The sequence below is a fragment of the Culex pipiens genome, chromosome 2, assembly GCF_016801865.2.
Source record: "Culex pipiens pallens isolate TS chromosome 2, TS_CPP_V2, whole genome shotgun sequence".
NCBI classification, from domain to species: domain Eukaryota; kingdom Metazoa; phylum Arthropoda; class Insecta; order Diptera; family Culicidae; genus Culex; species Culex pipiens.
The window spans coordinates 6,981,062-7,006,518 of record NC_068938.1 but is presented as its reverse complement, the minus strand read 5'-3'; the positions used below and the strand labels follow the sequence as shown (position 1 = coordinate 7,006,518).

Here is a 25,457-nt window from a genome sequence, read left to right as displayed (position 1 = left end):
TTGGACCTCGGGTTGCTGAGATACAGCCAGGAAATTGAGTTTTTGTGAAAAAAAAAGTTGATAAAAATATCTGCAATTTTTTTTCCGTGTACCTATTTTTTCTCAAAAGTCCTCAACAATACCTACAACTTTGCTCAAGACACCAAATTGATCAGAAAATTCACACAAAACTTACAGCTGTTTGAATATTTACATACCATTTTTGTATGGACAGCAGCCAAAATTGTATGGAGACTTGTATGGGTGAACCAATGATGTAAAATAGCTTATTTGGTCATAGGGAAGGCCCCCACAAAGTTTGAGCCAAATCAAAAAAATACAAATAAAATCCATTTCCGGTTTTGGTAGAAAATTGCTCAACTATTCAGATAGTTTTACCAAAAAGTCTTCAAAATTTCGATTGTATCAAGTTTAATTCTGTGAAGATACAGTAGCTTTACAAAAAAAATGTTGAAACAGTAGTTTTGGCCATTTGTTGTGATTTTTGGAATTTTTTGTGATTTCCACTGGAAACCTCGTCCAATATCCCATAAGTTCCATGAACATCATTTCGATTGGAAGTATAAGCTTACAGATATAAACTCAATTACATTGCTCATAAATAAAAACAGGATATTTTTTGGAGGGTTGTATTCTGAAAAGTAAATCGGCTCAAATCAATAATCAAACGGGTAAATGTTGGGCATTTTTTTAGTTTCTGATATATTTAACATTTCTAGATCACAGATCGAAGATATACGTTATTAATAGCATAGCATAGCATAGGATTACGGATCTGTACCGCGCTGTAAGGGGTTCCACAATTGCCAATTCAATATTATTAGAAACTTTGATTGTTGCCCGGTAGATCGAAGATACACGTCAGTTATTGAGAAAAAATAATTTCATGAATTTATTGATATTTTGCAATTTTGCATATTGTGATACAATTTGCTTCAATAATTTAAAAATTGAACTTGAAATTTGAAAAAAAAATCAGCCTCCACCTGAGCTGAGAGAATTTTTTTAAATTCTACTAGTCATAAGATTTTTTTAGAAAATAAAACTAGGAAAAAAATCTACTGTTTCATTCCACTTTTTATCTGTGAAGGTTAAACTCCCGAAATATGCCATATTTTTTCGAGAATTTTGAATATAATCAATAAACCATGCATATTTTGCGCTTAAGTTCATAATGATCGAAAATTTGTACTAAAGTTATGCAATTAGAAAAAAATAAAATTTTGCGTCAAATTTTCAACATGTTAATAGGAGTTTATGCAACAAGTTGAAAAATTATGATTTTTAAACACAAATCGCTCAATTATCCAACGAACTCTTCAGAGGCTTAAGATATTTTTTAGACATTTTCAAATGTCAGGCTTAATTTTAATATTTCGAAATTAATTTTATTAAAAAGGTGAAAATATTTATAAATTGCAAAAAACTAACATTTTTGAAAATATCAACCTAAAAAGAAGCGCATTTGAACTTAATATTTTCCAAAAATCATAACTCCAGCGATTGATTTTGAACCATTCTTTACCTCTGGCGCACTAGATGACTTTTTGTCCTCTAAAACGTAGCAAAAATTTGAAAATAAACTTTAATTTGGGAATTAAACTATGATTGTTCAAAATAGAAACAAAAAAATCGGGTTTTTTCTGAAACGCTCTAATTATAACCTACAACTTTGCCGAATACACGAAATCGATCAAAAAATTCCTTTTCCTTATTCTGCAAATTAATTGAATCGGATTGAATAATAACAAAAACATTCTACTATTTTTTTAAACAATAATTACTGAACATTACAGTTCCATCCCTATTAAAATTCCAACTCAACATTTTGCTCAATCAATCGTTTCATTCAAGCGTAATGACTAAGTCCCACAATCGCATAGTAATTTCTAGCGCAAGCCCCTACAACTAGCTTGTAGATGCCACTTTAGTCGCATCTACATACCGGCACGCATCGACTTAAGCTCAAATTGGTTCCACGCCCATTTCGGAGAAAGTTTTCCCCCTTTTGCGATCATTATGCTTATGAGCCTGGTATTTTCAAACGCGAATTGGGCCTTAATTAACTTATTGTTATTGCCCTCTTGCGCTATGCGGGTCATCACTTTAACCCCTCTCTGGCTGAATTCTTGAAAAATTAACGGAAAATTAGCTTGGAATTTCTTTTCGATTAGCAAAAAATGTAAATTTTGTGCCGACTGGGTCGCAATTTCCACTAGCACATAACTGTGTTCTGCGGGAAATTTGCATAAGCAAAATATTATATCCTGGCTCGCGATGAATATGCAACAACAGCGAAAGAGTTGGATAATTTGGCCCCAGAAACGACTTTGACGATGACAGTCGAAAAGGTGCCGCATGATGCTTTTAACTGGCAATTTTTCCAGCGCGCCATTTTTATAACCATCGAGCGTGTTCCCCTTTTAATCGTAATCCAATTAATCCAAATATTGGCGATACCATCATCCGGGGGTGATCGCACAACTGGGCAACGTGCCTTAACAAATTTAAATGCTCTGCGGCGAGTTTTGATTCGATTTTTTTGCGATTAGCTCGATTCATAGGCCATTTATGCTAATTAGTGTTAAAATCCAACGATATCCGGAAATGGGTCGATCGGCACTCTCCAACCCGATAAAAAAAACCAGTACATAGAAATGATAATAAAAATAGACACACACACTCACCTTCACACACGGTGCAAGTGTGTGTAAATGTGGACTTTGGTTGGCCAAATCCCAGGTGATTAATAGAAGCTGGCCGCAGATGTTATCGCAATTATAACTGTTTTGAAAATTCACCTTTTCCACGGCGTGGCGCGCCGGGCCCAGCCAGACAGGTTTCCTCTCCCGATCTTGCACGCATACAAGTTTTCGAAAGATTTATGTGTGTGTGTTTATCACAAACACTCCCATCTGGAATGGTTTCCATGTGAGAGTGATGCAGTTTTTTTTCTATTTCTCTTTTTCCGAATCAAATCGCGATGATTCGTAAGAATTTACTGAAATTTGAGCGTTTCACGGTTTGTTTTTTTTTCGTGCCTTCATATCTTTGGAGAGGTGTGTGATTTACGGCGTTTTGAAGGTTAAACGTGCCCTATTTTGATTGCAGGTCAATCGATTACGTGATTTACCGAATTATTTGTAGCGGGAATCTATAAATGCATTTTCTCTCGCCCCAACTGGCGTTCATTGTGGGAATCAATTGAGCGAGCCTTTCGGAATGTGAGCAATGTAGGTTTGGATGGGGTGATAACTATCATTACTGATTTCATCTTTCATTTTATTAATGGCTAATACTTAAGATTGGGTTTACTTTAGCTAAGAGGCTCTCTGTTCCAGAAAGTTTTCTGGGCGTAAAATCGGTAAACTATTTCAAACAGTACACTTAAGTTCAATTATTGTTAATAATGAAAAATAATTCAAAATGTTTTTCATGCAGCTTAAAATCTTCCAACCGATTTTTAAAATTCGAATATTTTTCAATTCAATTCATTTTTTTACCGAAATAACAATTTTACAACTTGTGTGATTGGCTGGTTCATAGAGATTGGGTGTACCTGGCAACTATTTGCTTTTCATTAACCGCTTGTTAACAGAAGGTTCTTCAAATGCAAATAAAAAAAATAGGGAAAATTTGGCCAAAAAACCTAGTAAGATCGAAACTACAAAAGTTCCAATAAAGTTAAAATTGATCAGAAATACATTTTTCAACAGGCTTCAAGGCTGCTACAAATTTTACTTTAAGGCTTTGGTAAAGATCTAGGGGGGATGGACTTAAAACCCTCAATTTCAAGCCTAATTTTGGGCTTTTTTTTAATAATAAATCTGGAGTTTTTTTAAGGTCAATAGCTTATTGAACATTTAAAAAAAACTCTGGAAATATAAATTGTATAGCAAAAAGTATGCTACCAAAAATATGCAAATTATCAATTAATTTATGAAAATAAATTGTTTTCTAAAGATTGCTGTTTTTCTGATCTGTGACCAAATATTCAAAATTTGCAGAAAATCTAAAAGTGTTCCTGTTTCTTAAAAAATCAAACATAAACATAACAACGTAATTTAAATAGTTACCATCCAACTGTACAATTTAAAAAAAAACCTTTAATTTTCACCAATTTTTATTTTGTCCCTCCATCACTTGGGGAATTTTTGTAGGGAGTACAAATACTTTTTGAATAAATTTGAAAAAAACACAGGTAAACATCTATAAAGCAGGAAAAATATGAAAAATACAAACTAAACGAAAGATGAATACAAAGAGACGAGTTGTTTGTATTCACAGTAATGCATTCTGCTAAAACGCTCAACCAAACCACAATTAAACGAAAGATATTGTTTGGAGTTTATCTCATGTTATGACTTGAAAGAAAGTAAGCAATTCCTATTAAAAATGCACAAATAATGTTTGTACAGTGAAAATCGGCTGAATTTAAGGATAAATGTCCAAATTGTTATTCACTTTCTTTTCCCCTATTAGAGAACTTTTTTTATAAAATAAACTTATGCTTGAACTTTTTTCTACATTTACTTTTAGATTGACAAGTTGATTTTTGCTAAATACGAAAGAAATGACTTAAAAATAGTGTAAAGAAGTGTTTAAACCAGCACTACTAGAAATAGTTTTCCTCATAATTTGTAACATTTCATTACCAAAAAGGATTAACCCAAAACTTCTCAAAATACAAGATTCTCTCTATGAAAATTTAGTCGATTCGGAAACAGACTGCATTTTCGGTTTCGATGAACAATTTTTCACAAAGAGCTAATAGAATTAATTCCAAATTTTATTTATTTTTTATTATTATACTTAAAACTACCATCAAATTTTCATGTTTTTAAACTGAAACAAATTTCGTAGTACACTATATTCCAGGACACGAAGTGCACTGAAGTGGTAAAGTATCTTCAATATAACCAATAATAATATTTCATTAATGCTTCAAAATCAGTTCAAATTTTCATTTAAAAAATGTATCATTAAAAAATTTAATTTTTTAGATCGGAACGAAAACAATAGAAATTTTAAAACAAAGACTAACAGTTAGGAAGGGCATACATTTTTTTTGCCCTTTCAAAATTGTATTCTATTTTATTGAATATTTTCAAAATATTTTTGCTTTGAAGAGATCGAAAAATATTATGAATGATTAATTATTTGAAATTGAAAATCGGACTATTGGATCGGCATTTCGAATTTGGGTGCAAATCTCAATTTAATTGTTGCATTATATTTTAAGAGGTTATTTCTAATGAACGAAAAGACCAATCTTTAATGTTTCTTAGATGATTAAAAAAATCTTCAGCATCCCAAAACAAATGTTTTCAGAAATTTTAGAAATAAAAAAAAATTATGATTTTTCCACCAATTTTTTTTAAGGTGGCTAAAATTCGAAAATGGTCCATTTCTTCATAAAAATTCTTTTTGATTGCAAATTTGATTTTACATCAAGAATGTGTTTCAAACTTTATTATTTCATAACCCTGCACAATTTTTCCCATACTTCTCTGTGAGTCAAAATATGCCTTTTTTGATCCCCCAAAACATATCAAACATTTTCAAAATCTAAAAATACAGATTTTGGAAATTCAACTTGAAATCATAAAAAGTTTATTAATTTTTTTTTTCTAGATTGTAACTATTTTTTAATATCGACAACATTGCCGAAGACACCAAATCGATCAGAAAAATCCTTCCCAAGGCACAGATTTTAGATTTTTTACATATCATCTTTGTATGGATAGCTGCCAAAATTGTATGGAGACTTCTATGGACAAACTTGGTAGTCTTCAGAAAAGTTTTAGTCAAATCAAAATAATGCAAAAATCAATGTTTAAGTAATTTGCAAAAAAATGCTGAGACTTTTAAAGTCACTCTGAAATTTGAAATATGAATTTCAAACGTGGTTGTTCTCGAGTTTGCCATTTAGGTTTTCTTTTTATTTATTTATTAAAATTAAAATTTAAATATTTAGTCAAAACGTAAAATATGGAGAACATTAAATTAAATTGACTGCAAAAGAACCTTGAAAATATTTATTAATATTCAATGACGTTTAGTTTTATCCATAACGTTTTCTGTAAAAATATTGTAATACCAAATTTACTACACATTTTGAACACGTTGACCAGACAGTATAATTATTTTTCCCCCAGCAATTCAAAACTCTCTCCTGACTACATTCCACAAAATTATCATTTAAATTCTTCCAAACACCCATAAAAACGGAGATCTCCACCAAAATTTGCATACTCAAAATTCTTCTCCCCAGCACGCGCTCCGTTTGACATGCTAATGCTAATCAGCAGCGTCCAAACTAATAGCGAAAAAGATACATTTTCATCACCCCGAAAAAGAAAACACACACACACACAGTCAGTTCAGAAACCGGCCCAAGATTATCTCCTATCTTTCGCACTGTAACGGGATTCCCCTTAAACAAACAAGCTTGGCTTACCTTTCCTCTGCATGCGAATTCCTTCGACGCCGGTTCCACTGCCGGGACCGAGCACCGAAACGGCCAGGAAGCCGTACAGCAGCAGCAGCTGGAACACCCCGAAGCCGTTGGCCATCTTGGCCAACAGGACGACACTCCTTAACATTGATCTCTTGCTCTTGCTCTTGCAGTTCTGCTCTACTAAATCTTAACAACTCAAAACTGATGGATTCGGGTCGGTTGTTGGGTCATTCGGAAGCACCACTGACCGATTCTTCATTCACATTGGCACACCATTAATCACTCCGGAACAACAAGATAAGGCCCCACTGTAGGTCACAACCACCGACTACTACAAGGTAATCTCTTCAAGGCCAGATTTGGGTCAACCACTTGCTGGCTACTCTTCTTTGGCTCTTGCTTCTCTGTTTGGACACTCTCGTCGGCTTCAGTAGCGGGAAAGCACCAAAGCTAATTATCTTCTTGTCGAGCCGAGCCCTGACAGCTCTAATTGCTTCGAAAATAAAAGAAGAATTCTTGCGGCGAGCGCAAAAAAAAAGTCGGTTCCACAAACTATCTAACAGCATCCACTTCACCTCTTCTCCATATATCACACACAAGTTGCACACAATTACACTCTCCAGGAAACGAAATAAAAATAACGCACCACAAATACACTCTACCGCTCGGAAGAAGCTCGTTGAAATCACCGCACAACGCGATAAGCGACGAACCTCGCACTCGTTGATGAACCAGGCACCCACAACGAGGCAGAGAAAAAAAAACAACCACACAAGAATATCTTGGTCACTTTACTGTGTGTGCGAAAAAAACCGAATCAAAGCAGCAGGAAAAACGCACAAACCGGGGGAAAACTTTTCAAACACGGAGAGACAGGTCCAACCCGGACGGCGGTCGCAACACGAATAATCGCACGCTGGAAGCGCGAACCAGGGAAACCACAAAAGCTTTCTGGCTCGACGAGAGCTTTTTTTTTGGACCCTCTTCACCGCACGCTGCCTTTGGCTGGCTCGTTTTGATGCTTTTCTTCGCGTCATTACAGAGCTGCTGATGCGCCTTTGGGAAGAGTTGGTGCAGTTTTTTTTTTTGGTTTTCGTTGTTATTTTTTTTTTTTGCGGACTGTTGATGATGCACATTAGCTATCGTGCGTGGAAGAAATTGTGAACTGTGACCTGTGACGTCAGTTAGTATCTTTTTGTAAATTTAGTTTAGTTGATCAATAAAAAAAATGAAACAAATAAATTTTAATACATCATTTCAGTCTTTTTCATGGAAATTTAACTTAACACAATATATATTAGAATGAAAAACAATACTGCAAAATCGTTTTTGAATAGTTTTTTGTTAATTGCATTCCGTTTTCCTTTCGCAATTAAAATTTGGAAAAAAAAAATCAACAGCCATTTTCAAAAATAGGAAAAATAGCTAATTGATAAATCATCAAGTTTACAATTCCATTGAGTAAGAGTAGAAATAAAGATCAGTTGTAAGTTCTTTAAATTTGTATTTGTATTTTCCAATTGAATAGATATTTTATTAAGTCGTTGAATTCAATTGAATTAATTGTTGAAACCGTGAATTCATAAAGGGTCAAAAACTCAAAAATAAAAAGGCTAATAATCGAAAATTTGTATTTTAAGAGCGGGTTATCTAATCAAAAAAAGTTACACTCTTAAAAAAATTAACCGATTTAATTAATTAATTCAATTCCACTTTTCACACCCAAAAAAATAATTACGGAAAATAACCATAAATCCTTTCAACAATCTCCTTTTGGATATGTTTTAAATGACAAAAAAAAGCATCTTGTGAGCTATAGCACAAGTTGTTCAAAATTTATTTGGAAGTGTTGTCAATTTTTAAAACAAATAAAAAAAATTAAAAATGGGAAAAAAATATTTATTGAACCAAATTTTCAATAAAAAAGACACATAACATTCATTTTTTGTTAAAAACGAGATTTTTTTCACCTGTAGATGTCATAACAAGTTTGAGCATATCTATTTTTTCATAGATCAACAAAAAATACTAAAAAACTAAAAAAACAGCAAGCCAATGGTTGCTGATATACAGCCTCTAAAAGAAAAACAAACAGGAAAAATTAAGTTTTTCAATGTCAGCAAATGTCGTAAAATTGTCCGTGCTTTCAAAAATACCCTAACAATTGATATGGCCAAAATAATTGTAATGTTATGTAAATTAATGTTAGATTGAAAATTTGAATTCACATCTTTTAATAAAGCCAAAAAATATGTCAACGTTCTTACAAAAAAAATTAAAGAAATTTTCGGAAAAAGGGCAATACTGTCAAATAAATTGTTACAAACTTGTGCCATATCTCAAAAGATGTAATTTTTTGTCATCTCAAAAATATCCAAAAATGAGATGTTCAAAAATAATTATTTTGAGCATTGCCATACTCTGTGTGCAAATTCTAATAAAAACAATGGGAATTTTTTTAGAGTGTAACTATTTTTTTCTGAGGTGGACAGCTGCCAAAATTGCTCATTCTTGGGATATTTCTTTATAGTAGTTTTCTTATAAAATAAAATAATTTAAATTTAATAAGATTTTAAGATAACTAAAAAGATCTTATTAAAAAAAATTCATTGAGATCACCCTACTTTTTCTATAAAATTTGAAGATTTGAAGATTTGAAGATTTGAAGATTGGAAAATTTGAAGATTTGAAGATTTGAAGATTTGAAGATTTGAAGATTTGAAGATTTGAAGATTTGAAGATTTGAAGATTTAAAGATTTGAAGATTTGAAGATTTGAAGATTTGAAGATTTGAAGATTTGAAGATTTGAAGATTTGAAGAATTGAAGATTTGAAGATTTGAAGATTTGAAGATTTGAAGATTTGAAGATTTGAAGATTTGAAGATTTGAAGATTTGAAGATTTGAAGATTTGAAGATTTGAAGATTTGAAGATTTGAAGATTTGAAGATTTGAAGATTTGAAGATTTGAAGATTTGAAGATTTGAAGATTTGAGGATTTGAAGATTTGAAGATTTGAAGATTTGAAGATTTGAAGATTTGAAGATTTAAAGATTTGAAGATTTGAAGATTTGAAGATTTGAAGATTTGAAGATTTGAAGATTTGAAAATTTGAAGATTTGAAGATTTGAAGATTTGAAGATTTGAAGATTTGAAGATTTGAAGATTTGAAGATTTGAAGATTTGAAGATTTGAAGATTTGAAGATTTGAAGATTTAAAGATTTGAAGATTTGAAGATTTGAAGATTTGAAGATTTGAAGATTCGTTTGCTTGATTTTGAGGGATTGTTATTCTGAAGAATGGAATAAAACAATTTTTCCCAAATGTTTTTAAACGAAAACGAAAAACGAAGTTGACTTTATAGCTGTCGGCCACCATTGCTAGTACCAACCACTAGTGTCTTCCTTTTTATCTACAAGGACTTCGCCGCCCTGGGCTCCTAAGTGTATGAAAGTATGGCACGGAGCGACGGCGCCGAATACCCATATTTACACAAAGAATTTTAGAGCGTCCGCCGCGGGATTCGAACCAGCAACCTCTGGATTGTGAGTCCAGTGCGCAGTCCGATTGATCCACACGGGCGGGACAATGTTTTTAAACATATCCAGAAAAAAAGAAGATTTTTTTTTATAATGAACTTTCCATACTCAATTTCTATTCAATTACTTACAACGAAAAAGAACAATCCCATCCCGTTACATCACCTTTCATCAGAATAAATAAAACAATCACTTCTTCCAGACAAGTCTGGCAAGCCGGCACAGATGAAACGGTTCTCCCAAATCCACCACCAATCTCTCTGATTAAGATAAACAAAAAGCTTTGGAAAGAACTTCATCGCTCGTGGGTTGATCTAGTTTTTACTGCGCTTCTTCTCACTTGGAACACGAGCGCAGCTTCCGTCTTTAAGATTTTTTGTTTGTTTATTTTTTTTTTTCGCTGAGAAGAAAGACAACAAAACAATGGCCAAAGAATAACCGATTAGAACCCACAAGAGTGCACAAAACTAGCAGTTTCAGCAAATAAACCGGTGCTTTGGGGTGGTGTCTGCGGAGCAAAATTAATGACAGGGAGAACAAAAAGTGCAGTGATTAGATTAGTGATGACGGGCAAGCTTGGAAGGAGCGATGAACTAATCGAAAAAGCTCAAATTGACAACTTTTAGTATAGTTTAGTATTCTTTCAACAGACTTCAAGAGATTTGTACGAAAAAGTAATTTTGTTAACAATTTTCCGTTTCAAAAATTCTAAAATAAGCATTATTTTTCATACCTTTTAACTAACTCACGTTGCTTCCACCACGAGGCGCCGTGGTTAGACTAACGGTTATGTCCCTGGCTTAACACGTAACTTTTCTCTTACTTTTTTATACTTTTCTCCCTCCCTCTTAAAAAACCCTCTTCTATGACGTGCGTGGTGTTTGGTTGGTTAATCGTGGAACCTCTCAGTTTTTTTCGGAATGTTTGTTTTGCTTTCCCGGCGTGGTGCTGCGCTAGAACTAACAACACTGAGGTTGGATTTAGTTGGGTTCTTTTCTAATCGCAGAACGGTAAGTGTTTTGTAACAGCAGCGAGTTGCGCTGGTTCTGGGCTGATGCCGCTACTTGGAACTTCTCATGAAATGAGCTCTGATTGTTCTGAAGGGGATGAAAAGATGTAATTTAGAGTTAAAGGTATTTCCAATTTAATCGATTTTTTGTTGTTGCTAAAAGGTTAAAAATTGTAAACTTGCACAATCTCAACCACCTTTTTATCATTTATGCTATTTCACAAATAGGTATTGAAAGTACGTAAAGACCTAAGGTTAGCAGGTGTTCTTAGAATTTCATTCTCTGAGGGCAATTACACCCTTCATCAAAACAAATACTACACCATTAGCAGAAGAGCGTGCAAATTTCCACCATTAACCCTCGAATTACCATTCTAAGCACCGGCGTTGAAAAGAATGCTAAAGCTTCAATTACGCCCAATTTTCCCATCAATAATGGGCAACAGAAAATTGCCCACCCATGAAAAGAGTCTATCATTATACTTTAAAATTACACCAAGAGAAAGGAAACAACACTTCAAATTTTCGAAATTTGCACCCACAAAGAACCACCCTTCTAATCCAATCACCAATTATCGGTAGTTTCAGCCAGAAGTGGTATCACATTTCGCCGACTTTTTACCGTATTTCCGTTTCTTTGCAGAAGCTCAATCTCTCGGCGGCGATTACGCAAATTAGGGTTAACTATAATCAATAATAATTTCACTTTTCACTAGCTGAAATCATCGCGAAGCAGTTTTTTTTTTCCTTTTTTTTGTTTCACTCTTGATTTCTTTCGCTGGTTGTGGCCAAAAGTTTCAATTTCACTTGGCGCAAAACTGTCGATGGCATGTGCTTGTTGTGCTCGCTGGAGCAAAAATTCAAAACAAATCTGGGCTAATGGCATGGCTCAAAGTGCACACGCCACTCTTGCTTTTTTTCGAATTTGAACAAAACTATGCACTGCAGCTGCTGCTGGTGGTACTCTATGTGGGAACAGATAAAAGTTGTTTTCACAAAACTTCTTTTTTTGTTGCCTTAACGTAAAAAAACCACAACACTATAAGTGAAATTGAGCGGCAATTTCCACGCGTCCAATTACTCACCACTAAAAAGAGTAAGAGTGTGTGTGTGCGTCTTTTTTAAGGATGATTATGATGGTCATTACTGTGAGGATCATTTGCAGAAGCAAATATTTTTGTTATTATTTACGTTAGCTACCTGTTGCGAGGGTATGATTCGCAAATTTCGCTGGAGCAGAAAATTTTACTGTCCCCGTGGTTTATATCATCCACTTTTTTGCCATTGTCAACCGAGAAACTTCTTTCTTTTTACTACCAATTTCATGGTCTAGCAGATTTACGTTGCATATCTTCATCTCATTCATTGACCCTTAAGTCAAATGTTGAGAAACCGTTTTACAAGATGTTCTTGAGTTATGACTAACTCTTTAGTATAAATTTCATTTTAAAATTACTTTGCAATTTTCATGGTAAATTCAATTTCAAAGAAAGAAAAAATCATAAAACTCCCGTTCCATCCGTCATAACCTTAAATCTCCAGAGGTGTTACATTTCAATCAACCGGCTGTAGAAATGGCCGTCGATTTTCTGGCTGTCACGCCACCTGCCGTGCGCTAATGAAGCCTGCATAGAGGCGGGAGATTATGCTTCCAGGCCTTACTCCAAGCTTAAGTACCCCGAGAGCTCTTCGGGCGTCATATTCCGTTTGAATCATTGAGCCTCCCGCGGCGGCGGTGATGTTAAGTCACACAGAACTTATCCGTTCCAGCATTGGAGCATTGGAGGATGGAAAACTGTACCGAGTGAGATTTATATCATTGCACTTTTCTTGAGATTCCGTGGGTGATCTTACTTGGGTTTTAACCCTCTGCAGGTTGAGATGTTACAAAAATAAACACAACAAATTAAAATCGGACAATTTAAAAAATAACCGACATTGAACAGATTTAAAAAAATTTAAACAGTTTTCAAACAGTTTTTAAACAATTTTTAAACATCTTTTTAACAACTTTTAGACAATTTTTAAACAATTTAAAACAGTTCTTAAGCAATTTTTTAACCATTTTTAAACATTTTTTAAACAATTTTTAAACAATTTTTAAACAATTTTAAAAAAAATTTAAACAATTTTTAAACAATTTTTAAACAATTTTTAAACAATTTTTAAACAATTTTTAAACAATTTTTAAACAATTTTTAAACAATTTTTAAACAATTTTTAAACAATTTTTAAACAATTTTTAAACAATTTTTAAACAATTTTTAAACAATTTTTAAACAATTTTTAAACAATTTTTAAACAATTTTTAAACAATTTTTAAACAATTTTTAAACAATTTTTAAACAATTTTTAAACAATTTTTAAACAATTTTTAAACAATTTTTAAACATTTTTTAAACAATTTTTAAACAATTTTTAAGCAATTTTTAAACAATTTTTTAACCATCTTTAAAAAAAAATTAATAATTTTTAAACAATTTTAAAACACTTTAAAAAAAGTATAAACAATTTTTAAACAATTTTTAAACTCTTTTTTTCGACTCTGACCAAAGTCGAGTTGGGGGCAAAAAATTAAAAATGTATAAAAATTTAAATAACGAGCCATAGTTTCAACATTTTCATGAAAAAAGTGTTTTAAAATGCATTATACACCTGTCCAGTTGTTTTGCCATCATTAGTTTCCAAAATATCTGAGTATTGACGAAAATTTTATTTTTTGCGAAAAATAAATTTTTTGCGGTGCTGTACATTGGAATTTTATAAAAAATCAAAACATTTTAAACAAGCCCAAACATGCTAAATATGATTATGAATGCAGAAAAATGAATTTTAGATTGTTTCAGTTGATTAGACTTCTATTTTCATGGAAATTTTGAAGTTTTTTGGAAAAATATTTTTTTTGGCCCCCTGATTTTTCAGACCAATTCAGACATAAACTTTGAAAAATATTTGCAACGGCCTAAACAATTTTAAAACAATTTTTAAACACTTAAAAAAAAGTATAAACAATTTTTAAACAATTTTTAAACAATTTTTAAACAATTTTTAAAAACAATCATTAAACAATTTTTAAACAACTTTTAAACAATTTTTAAACAATTTTTAAACAATTTTTAAAAACAATCATTAAAAAATTTTTAAACAATTTTTAAACAATTTTTAAACAATTTTTAAACAATTTTTTAACTATTTTTAAACTATTTTTAAACTATTTTTAAACAATTTTTAAACAATGTTTTGTCTTTTTTGTCTTTTTTGTCTTTTTTGTCTTTTTTGTCTTTTTTGTCTTTTTTGTCTTTTTTGTCTTTTTTGTCTTTTTTGTCTTTTTTGTCTTTTTTGTCTTTTTTGTCTTTTTTGTCTTTTTTGTCTTTTTTGTCTTTTTTGTCTTTTTTGTCTTTTTTGTCTTTTTTGTCTTTTTTGTCTTTTTTGTCTTTTTTGTCTTTTTCGTCTTTTTTGTCTTTTTTGTCTTTTTTGTCTTTTTTGTCTTTTTTGTCTTTTTTGTCTTTTTTGTCTTTTTTGTCTTTTTTGTAAACATTTATTCAAGAATTGCAAAGGGTTAACTAAAGAAATTACTGAGCCAACAACCAAGAAGTTTCAAGATGCGACGTAAGCATAACAAGAATGAAATTATAATGGCATGAATGGAGACAGGCATCAACAAACAAGGAAACGAGAAATGAGCTGTTATTTTTTTTCTCCACTTTCTTTCATTCTTTCTCCACTTTTAGATCTAATGCGTGACATGTTTGCATGGGGACTCATTTTTGTTCTGGCGTTTGTTGTTATTTTGATGAGCTTTAACTTGAGTCAATAAAACAAGAACGCTGGTAGAACGTGAAGACATTTCTTCTCAGGTGGGAAAGCAAGAAACATTTCCCACGAAATTAAAACAAACCACAAAAGAATGACAATTTCGAAGTAACTGCACTTTAATAAGCTTTACAAAACACTTTTTTAAATAAATATTATTGTTGTAGGATAGTATTTTTTTCAAATTTGTATTAGATTGTAATTTAAAACTAAAATGTTTTATGAATTCCGTGTTAAAATTTTTACATAAACTTATAGTTTGCCTTAATTAAATTGCCATAAATGTCATAGCTCATCTAAGGTAAAATTATGTTATCTAATTAAAAAAGCCATAACAATGCTGCAAACCACTTAATAGAACAGCTACTCTTTGCGCAAGAACCGTTCTTAACAACATAATTACACTGCACAGAAACACGTGCAAACGACTTCTTCTTCCGGTGACATCGCCATGGGTGGTGCATGGTTGGCTTTTTTACTAACGTCTGACCCCCACAATTCAGAGACCCCTCCAGTGGGACATAATAGGGAAGCAACATTTGATTGGGATCAAATGAATTTATTTGCTTTTTACTGATAAAGTAAGATTTCAAAACTTGTATCGGCTAACAAAAACTTTAATTTGTGTTTTATCATACAATTATGATTCTTTAAAGTGATCCACATTTTATAACATTGTTTTGATAAGACCAAATAAAATATTACCCCTTTTTTCACGGTAAACGGCGAGCATGTGCGCACACTCGCGGAAGGTCATAAAAACAGAACGACCTCTCCCAGTCTCTCTCTCTCTCTCCCTCTGTCAGGTGCAGTTCAGGGTAACCATCACCGTGTCACACTCACTCACACACACACACACACGAACGGTTAATTAAAAGTAGCTGTAAAACATTGAGAAACTTTCTTCCCGTTTAACTCATAGTTTTTCCTACTAAGGTAAATATGATTGCATGTGAGAGGGGGGCGCGACTTTTTTTTCTTCTTGAAGATTTAGATGGCGTTTTAATTGTCTCTTCCCTCTGGGAAAGAACACTTGTTTGTGGAAGCTGGAAATGATTTACGTTTTTTTGCTTCTGAAGATGCGGAAAAAATGTGGTATTTTACTGCGTTCTTTGTAGTGCAATTTTTTTCTGAAATATTAAATAAATATTTGAAAAAAACATTCAAAAGCTAATTGCGCATAGTTAAAAACAAAAGTGACCTCCTTGTCAAAATGCACTCAAGAAGTGAAATTCCGAAAGTGACTTCAACCGAAAAACAAAACAAGTGACGAACCCATTTTCCGGCTGCCAAAGCGTCAAATGGTTTCACTTCCTGACAGCTATTTTGATGGGGAGGAAGCTCAACATCATTTTCCGGGGTATGTACAACCGAACAATTAACACCTAAATCAAAAGATTTCAAAAGGTCACTCGACTCCCAGCCGGGTGGGAATCTCCAAAGTGTTTCTAACTGGCTAGCTGATTTATGGATTAAATCCCCCTCCTCAGCAAAAACCAACCCCGTTCGGAAGCACATCTATCGAGCAAATCTTGAACAATTCTTCCCACCCTCAACAACGCTCGGAACAAAACATCTCCCCTCTTTTACTGTCTGGGGTGGGGCTAAAGATGTTGTTGACACAATTGAATGAATGTATGTTCTACTGAACATTTCCTGGTTTGATGCGGTTTACACTGTAAATAAAGTTTTGAAAAAAAAATCATTAATTTTTACTTCATTTTTCGAGTTACACAATTATTTCATGAAATTCTCAAAAAATATTTTTAAGGAATCCAAGATTTTCACTGTGCATATAGTGGCGGTCTTCTTCACTTAGAAAAAAAAACGTCCAGAGATAGCATGAGAAAAGCCAGACAACGTGCGTCATTAGGCGATGCAATCTGGAAATGCTCGCAGGCGAAAAGATGGGCTTAGAAGAGATCGAATTCCACTATTGCACACGCTATGGCGGGCAGTGTAGTAAATTGTACTCGAGGTTGGGATGGGAGAAGCCTCGCGCCAGAAATGGAGGTGAACCGAACCAGTTCGGCGGCTTTACCGGATTTACAACTTTACAACATTGTAAACCAGCTAGTTAGGCGGTTGGGCTTTGTTGAATTATAGGGCAGTGTGGCAAAGGGAAGAGTTCTTTGATTAGTTCAAATTTTATTGTTGATTTTATTAGTTTAAGGTGTGACCCACTTTTCCGATTATCCGAAATCTTTATAAGTTGTTCTTTTTTAGTTAATCTAACATTTTAAATGAAAACAACTTTTATAAAATATGACTGATGTCGCAAAGTAAGACATGAAAAAAACACTGCCATTTCCGTTACTCAACAAACAAAAACAAAAACTAAACTCAAAACTCAACACTCAAAACTCAAACCCTATGACCAAAGTAGAAATTATGTGGCATTGGTTCACCCATACAAATCTCCATACAATTTTGACAGGTGTTCATTAGGGTGCCCATAAAAAAAATGACTGCTCCACAAACGGGAAACAGTTTTTTGGGCTATTTTAAGCATCTGTGTAAATTTTGGGCGAAATTGGTTGAGATTAACCCATTGCACAGTGGTCCGAAACCGAAATCTAGCGTGACAAAATTGATAGCGGCCACACGTTAAGATTTAGAGCTTTGGTGTCTTCGGGACAAATGATCAGGGTCAATAGGGGCATCTTTTGGTATGGTGGACATTAGGGTGGTCCAAATTTTAGGGTGGTTCAGAATTTTTATTTTGGCGAGATGACGAGATAGCGCTTTGGTGTCTTCAGAAAAGTTGTAGGGAACACCATTCTGAGCAACTTTGCTGAAGGGCCCAAAGCTCTATCTTCAAACGGGAAGTTTCTAGAGCCATTTTTGTAATTTAGGTTTAGGTGTTTATGAAAAAATGAGTTTTTTGAATTTATCAACTCAGGCTTATGTCGTAGCGAGTTGGTGTCTTCTAGACATTTGAAGAGCTTATCAAAACACACATTTATCTTCCAAGAGAGCGAAAATCGGACCTTTTAAACGAAAGTTATAGCCAAAATACGACGAAAAAGACGCCATTTTGAAATGTGAATAACTCGAAAAGGTGGTGGAGTTTGACCTCGCTCTTAGAAGCATCTGAAAGTACACATTCTAGAGTACATTTGCTGAAAATATCTCGGAGGTCTTTTTTGTTTAACTCATTTAATCTTAATTTGAAAATGAGCATTTTTAAATCGTTTTTTGCCCATAACTTTTGATAGAATTGGCCAAAATTCGTTTTTCAAGAACGAAAATGTTCATTTTGACAAGCTCTACAATTGTCTAGAAGGGCTCAAAAATGTACAAAATGATCTAGTGGTTGTAAAAGAAGAAACAAGTTTTTACTGAAATATTTCAGGAATAAATTTAATTATTTTGTTGATTCCTGAAATATTTCAGTAAAAACTTGTTTCTTCTTTTACAACCACTAGATCATTTTGTACATTTTTGAGCCCTTCTAGACAATTGTAGAGCTTGTCAAAATGAACATTTTCGTTCTTGAAAAACGAATTTTGGCCAATTCTATCAAAAGTTATGGGCAAAAAACGATTTAAAAATGCTCATTTTCAAATTAAGATTAAATGAGTTAAACAAAAAAGACCTCCGAGATATTTTCAGCAAATGTACTCTAGAATGTGTACTTTCAGATGCTTCTAAGAGCGAGGTCAAACTCCACCACCTTTTCGAGTTATTCACATTTCAAAATGGCGTCTTTTTCGTCGTATTTTGGCTATAACTTTTGTTTAAAAGGTCCGATTTTCGCTCTCTTGGAAGATAAATGTGTGTTTTGATAAGCTCTTCAAATGTCTAGAAGACACCAACTCGCTACGACATAAGCCTGAGTTGATAAATTCAAAAAACTCATTTTTTCATAAACACCTAAACCTAAATTACAAAAATGGCTCTAGAAACTTCCCGTTTGAAGATAGAGCTTTGTGCCCTTCAGCAAAATTGCTCAGAATGGTGTTCCCTACAACTTTTCTGAAGACACCAAAGCGCTATCTCGTCATCTCGCCAAAATAAAAATTCTGAACCACCCTAAAATTTGGACCACCCTAATGTCCACCATACCAAAAGATGCCCCTATTGACCCTGATCATTTGTCCCGAAGACACCAAAGCTCTAAATCTTAACGTGTGGCCGCTATCAATTTTGTCACGCTAGATTTCGGTTTCGGACCACTGTGCATTGGTACTCGAGCCTAAAGTTGGTGAAAAAAAAAGTTTTGCATACAAAAATTAAATTTTTAAATCGCAAATAACTTTTCAGGATTAAGTTTTACAGCTTTGGAATGTTCTACAAAGTTGTAGAGCATTAAATTTTCAATAAGAATCTCACTTTTAGAAATATTTGGATGGAAGTGGCGCGCCCTACAGACCCGTAAGAAAACTGGGTTTTTCACACATTTTTTCGATTTTTGCCATTCAAACTTCACCCTCGAGTATCAATGTTGTTCGATTTTGCTCATATTTGGCCCAGAGTTCTTAAAAAGCTTGAGAAACAATAATCAGCTTGTGGAGCGAGGTTTTGAGAAAAAGTCCCATATTCTGGGCACCCTAGTGATCATACCGAAATGGTACGTAAATATTCGAAAATCTGTAACTTTTCAAGGAATTTTTTGATTGATGAAAACTGTTAAGAAAAAAAAATCCCAAATCCCAATTTTTTTAATTTTTTTATAAGTTTTAGGAAACAAAAACCCGCATCTTTTAAGCCATTCAGAAGTATCACCCAAAGGAAATATATAGCTCAAAATCTGCAACAGTGGATTTGCTACAGAAAATGTTACATTTTATAACAGTTTTTGTAGCAAGCTCATAGCTCAATTTTGCCCGCGTGTAAACATGTCAGCGATCTGCAGTTCTCACCCACACATATAATGCTAGCGCGTCCCCGAGCAACACTCCAGAGAGAACAATATATTCGCGCTCTGTCCTTCACAATTCATCAAGCGTCCATGGCGCGGTGTTAGCGTGTCGGATCAGCAATCTGGAAGTTGATGGTTCAATCCTCGTTCTGTTAAGATTTTTTTCTGCAATACAATCAATCAGCCGTCGGTAATGTCGATAATTGTCGGTAACGGGCAAAAATGTCATACCCCTTTATCGCAAAAAATGCATGAGGACAGATTTCATGCAGATTCTGATATACTTTCATGCCGCCATGTATCACAATCATGCGACCGCCATTTGGGTGTATTGACCAAAATTTTGCTGACGAGTATGATTTTTTTAAATAATGATTTTTGAAAATAATTCAAATCTTTTACCTGAAATTTTTTGACCTCATTTTTTAATGTAAAATCGAATTTGCAATCGAAAAAAAAGCCATTCAGAAGTATGGACCAAAATTTTGCTAACGAGTTATGTTTTTTTAAATAGTGATTTTCGTAAAAAAAATAAATCTTGTACTTACCACATTTTTTAATTTAAAATCGAATTTGCAATCGAAAAGTTCATTGCATTTTTTTTATTAAGTGCACCATTTTCAAAATACATATTCAATGTTAAATTTAGTCCAAAAAATCCGTTTTTTTACTTTTTAAAATAGTGTCCATAATTCCTGCAATTATGTTTTCAAAAGTTCAATTTCCTACAATTTCGTCTAAGAAACATTGAAGGTCCAATCTGGTTGCTGAGATATATTTATTTTTTTCGAAAAGATCAGAAAATTTTACGAATGTTTCATAAAATTGAAAATCGGATCATTAGTTGCTGAGATATCGACATTAAAAATTGACGGGTTAATTGAGTAATACTTAAAAAATCAATTTTCCTGTTTCTTTTTCTTGTATTCAGTGTATCTCAACAACCAGTGACCCAATCTTCAATGTTTTTTAGACGAAATGGTAGGAAATAATCTGAACTTTTCGAAAAAATATATTCGGGAATCGACATTCAAGGACACTATTTTCAAAAGTAAAAATACGGACAAAATTTAACTTTGAATGCCACAGTTAAAAACATTCTATGTAAAATCGCATGCAAAAGCATGCACCTCACCTTTGTGAAGTCCAGACGGTTGGGGCGCGGACTTGGTAATCTGGATATGACTCTCACCAGATTGATGTTATTTTTGGAGTGTGCAAAATTTATTTATTTTTCTTTTGTACATGCTTTTTGTGTACACGTTTTCTCATACAATATTACATGCTTTTGCTCACAAAGGTGATGTGCATGCTTTTGCATGCGATTTTACCATCGGATTTTTTGCTGTGTGGCTATATTATGAAAACGGTGCACTTAATCAAATCAAATGCAAAGAACTTTTCGATGTTACATTTAAAAATAAGGGCAAAAAAAATTGATTTTTTTTATTTCAATTTTTTACAAAAATTACTATTTAAAAAAACATAACTCGATGGCAAAATTTTGATCCATACTTCTGAATGGCTTAAAAGATGCGTGGTTTTGTCCCCTTAAACAAATAAAAAAAAACATAAATTAAAAAATACGGATTTCGGGATATTGATTTTCTTGGAAAAAAAAATAATAAAAAATATCGCCAATTTTTTTCCGTGTACCTATTATTTTCTGAATAGTCCTCATCAATGCCTACAACTTTGCCAAAGACACCAAATCAATCAAAAAATTCTTTGAAAAGTTAAAGATTTTCGAATATTTACGTACCATTTTTGAACAGCTGTCAGAATTGTATGGGGATTTGTATGGGTGAATCAATGACACAAAATTACTTCTTTGGTAATAGGGAAGGCCCCCACAAAGTTTGCCAAATCAAACAATAAAAATGGTCGAAATCGGCCGATTTCGTAGAGAATTGCTCAAATGTCGATTGTAATTTTTGCTCTTTACTGTCTTAGTTTAAATGTCAATTTCTGGACTTCAAACATTTTATAATTTTTCAATTCAATTCAATTCAATTCAATTCAATGTTTATTTGTTGTACTAATCAGAATACAATTTGCTTAACTAATAACAGAATGCAGAGTTTTGGGGATCCTTACAACTACAAATAAATTCAAGTATAATCAATTGGATGAAATAAATTCAGTTTCAGTCGGTTAAGCGAGAGCAGAAAAAACTTTCTAAAATAACTGCTATATTTTATAAATTTAAGGAAACAATAATCAATATGTTAAAATGTAGAGTTTTTTAAATTGTTCAGTGTTTTTGGAGGTAATTTTTTGACACAACTGTTCATGAAAAGTTAGATTGTGAGAACTACCGTGCCATCACAATCCTCAACGCGGCCTACAAAGTGTTCTCCCAGATCCTCTTCAGCCGCCTATCGCCAATAGCGGAAGGTTTTGTTGGAAGTTATCAAGCCGGATTCGTCATGGGGAGATCAACAACCGACCAAATCTTCACTGTGCGACAAATCCTCCAAAAGTGTCGCGAGTACCAAGTCCCCACGCACCACCTTTTCATCGACTTCAAAGCCGCGTACGACTCAGTCGATCGCGAAGAGCTATGGAAAATTATGGACGAGAACGGTTTTCCCGGGAAGCTGATCAGACTGATCAAGATGACGATGGATGGGGCTAGGTGCTGTGTGAAGATATCGGGTGCGGAATCGGACTCGTTCACTTCACTTGGGGGGCTTCGGCAAGGCGATGGGATCTCTTGTCTCTGTTTCAATGTCGTGCTAGAAGGTGTTATGAGACGAGCGGGCTTCAATATGCGGGGCACGATCTTCAGCAAGTCCAACCAGTTCATCTGCTTCGCCGACGACATGGACATTGTTGGCAGAACGTTCAAGGCGGTTGCGGATGCGTACACCGACTTGAAGCGGGAAGCAGAGAAGGTTGGGCTAAGGGTGAATGTGGCGAAGACAAAGTACCTGCTGGCAGGAGGAACCGAGTCCCTTAGGGCTCGCATTGGACCAAGCGTTACAATCGACGGCGACGAATTCGAGGTGGTGGAGGAGTTTGTATACCTCGGATCGTTGGTGACGTCGGACAACAGCTGCAGCAGGGAAATTCGGAGGCGCATCATCGCTGGAAGTCGTGCCTATTTCGGTCTTCACAAGAGCCTAAGGTCCCGAAAATTCTCCCTACATACGAAGTGTTCCATCTACAAGTCGCTGATAAGACCCGTCGTCCTCTACGGGCACGAGACGTGGACAATGCTCGAAGAGGACTTACGAGCGCTAAGCGTCTTCGAACGTCGAGTGCTAAGGACCATCTTTGGCGGCGTATATGAGAACGACGGATGGCGGCGGAGAATGAACCACGAACTTGCACAACTCTACAACGAACCAAGCATCCGGAAAGTCGCGAAGGCTGGCCGGTTGCAGTGGGCGGGTCATGTTGCAAGGATGCCGGAACGAGCCGACCAATTGAGCCAACGGAACCAGAAGATCAATCCTGCAAAGTTGGTGTTTGTGTCGGAGCCGGTAGGAACAAGACGTAGGGGGGTGCAACGTGCGAGGTGGGTGGACCAAGTGGAGAGCGATTTAGAAAGTGTGGGTGCGCCGCGAAATTGGAGAAATGCAGCCATGGACCGAGCTTGTTGGCGGAGAATCGTGCAGCAGGCCAAGCTAATGGTGTAGCGCCAATAAAAGTAAAGTAAGTAAGTTCATGAAAATTACATTAATATAACAATGCAATGAACATGAATAAATTTAGCACGACAGTATTAAATGGCCAGGCAGTAATTCTACGCCCATATCCGACTTTTATAGATCTTCCATTTTTAACCACCTAATGTAAAACGTGTATAAATTTATTGCTGCAACTAATGTCGTATTCTATACATCACTTCCCGGTGTCAAATAGAACGTACGTTTCCACCAGCCATTAGAGTTTCCACGCCAATCAGAGTGAAAACACAGCATAAAATGAAAGTTGACGCGCGAAAAGCAAAAAGAACCGTTACTCTACACTCTGCCTGCTGGCAAGCTTGTATGGTGACCATCTCCAGTTGGACCTCCCCGCACTCGGACTTCGGAGACATTTGATGCTCAATAGAGAGGATCGTACGACCCAATGGTAAGACAAAACGCACTCAACTGCGAATGGTCTGGTGGAGCTGTAAAACAGCAAAATGTAGCATGTCGCGCGATATGCATCCAATCGGACGAAAACAGGCTCGGCGGGAAGATGCAGCCGCCCCACAGGGTCAACGGTGACCTCAATTCGAGCTCTCGGCGCGACTCCAAGAAGCAGATGAAAATGTGTGGCGTGGTGTCAAACAAATTTGTGGTCCACTGGAAGTTACGACCCGCACTTACGACCTTTTTCCGGGGGGCAATAATCACATCATAACAATTAGCGTAGCGCGGTAGAGAGAAAAACCACCAACCATGCGCGTTCCGTTCCGTTGGGAGCAATTTGTCTTGAAGCTGTAGAGGGGGAAAACCCGCCATACCCCCACCATCACCACGGCAGTGAACATGGTCGAGAGATGAGTAATTAGCGTCATCATCGCATCTTCATCGCGCGTATAGGACTAGGGTGGGTCAGAAAAGCAAAAAGTTGAGCTAGATCGGATAGGCGGGCAGAAAACCAAAGTTTAACACCCACAGAAGCTCTCCTGAAAATTTCAGCCAAATCGGTTAAGAATTCGAGGTGCCCATTCGATTTCAAATTTGTATTGGATTTTGGACCCGTTAGTATGGGAAAACGGCATTTTTTACATTTTATTCCCCTAAAAATCCAAAATTGAAGCAAATTAAATTCTGTGCGAGGTACTTATAGATTTTTATATGGGGAACAACTTTGTAGAACATCGCGAAGCGATCTGAGCAGATCTGGCTTAGTTATAAGTGGTTTAAGCTAAGTTGATTTTCCAGGGTCTTATCTCGAACCAAAGTATAGTCTTTTTATCTAGACGGTCACTATGATCAGGCAAAATAAACTGTCTGACAGATGACGAACTTGTTTTCATTTGTGGGCGGAACTTTATGAATTCGAGTGGAAGTTGAGGTGAGTGTCGAAGCTTTTCCAAAGTAGTTCTGTACATTTGGACCATCAGTTCTATCTTTCTTTTCTTTTTAGACATTGTTGCCTCCGAGCTCACGGGAACAGAACTACTATTAGACAGAGTGCCAATTTTAGAGCGGGTTGGCAGAGATTAGCCAAGACGGACGGTTTGCAAATGCCGGTGGGGAGCAAACAGAACATGCATCAAAACACAGATTTGAAAATAAACTTCCCCCCAAATTGCTCCCGAATACCACATCTGTTGCTATCAAATTTCATCACTCGGGGTCCATTCATAAGAAATCTCCCTCTTTTCAGAAAGGCATCAAATCAAATTACAATAATCGCTACTCTGAACTACCCAAACAGTCGTTGATTAGAGATAACCAACCTGCGCACGTGTGCCCTTCCCCAAAAACAAAAACCTTGGGACCATCTCCAGATTAGTCAAAATGATACGCAGAAATTAATCGAAGGAATCGGGATCGAGATGACCCTGGTTGGGAGTTATGTTTCAATATTTTGTATGATCAATAGAAATAAAATTTCAAAAACGTTTTTTTATAGATTTTTTTTTGGCAAAAGCACTTGAAATGTTTAATCTAGTTGGAACAGCAGAACCTTTTTTACGTGGAGGCGTTACGCTTTGTACTTTATTTATCTAGTTTAGATTATGTTTCTTTTTGATAGTATTTGGTTTATCCTTCTACCTCTCACCATTACCTTTTGTCTTTTAATTTTTTTTGTCACATTTTT

At 34.8% G+C, this 25,457-nt stretch overlaps 2 protein-coding genes and 1 long non-coding RNA gene across 3 annotated transcripts in view; 2 read left to right on the top strand and 1 right to left on the bottom strand.

Annotated features, from left to right (window-relative positions):
• LOC120423384 (uncharacterized) overlaps nucleotides 1–7,348 on the bottom strand; it is a 40,464-nt gene extending 33,116 nt beyond the window's left edge. The window contains exon 1 of the mRNA XM_039587167.2: nucleotides 6,461–7,348. Within this exon, the coding sequence (XP_039443101.1) occupies nucleotides 6,461–6,605 (145 nt within the window). The 5' untranslated portion in view covers nucleotides 6,606–7,348. The remainder of the gene's footprint in view (nucleotides 1–6,460) is intronic.
• Nucleotides 7,349–22,114: 14,766 nt separating this feature from the next.
• Nucleotides 22,115–23,329, top strand: LOC120423415 (uncharacterized). Its single transcript, XM_039587216.1, has 2 exons — nucleotides 22,115–22,582; nucleotides 22,844–23,329. Exons 1-2 carry the CDS (start codon nucleotides 22,115–22,117, stop codon nucleotides 23,327–23,329), a joined length of 954 nt encoding a protein of 317 aa, XP_039443150.1.
• Nucleotides 23,330–24,238: 909 nt separating this feature from the next.
• On the top strand, nucleotides 24,239–25,160 carry LOC120423402 (uncharacterized). Its single transcript, XR_005606237.2, has 3 exons — nucleotides 24,239–24,704; nucleotides 24,777–24,962; nucleotides 25,020–25,160. It is a non-coding gene; the product is annotated as an uncharacterized LOC120423402 (long non-coding RNA).
• Nucleotides 25,161–25,457: the final 297 nt, after the last annotated feature.

What these genes read in the sequence shown, in the direction of transcription:
- LOC120423415 (XM_039587216.1), top strand. Translation starts at nt 22,115, where the DNA reads ATGGGGAGATCAACAACCGACCAAATCTTCACTGTGCGACAAATCCTC. An exon ending in TGAAGCGGGAAGCAGAGAAG is followed by an intron (nt 22,583 to 22,843) that starts GTTGGGCTAAGG and finishes CTACATACGAAG; the next exon opens with TGTTCCATCTACAAGTCGCT.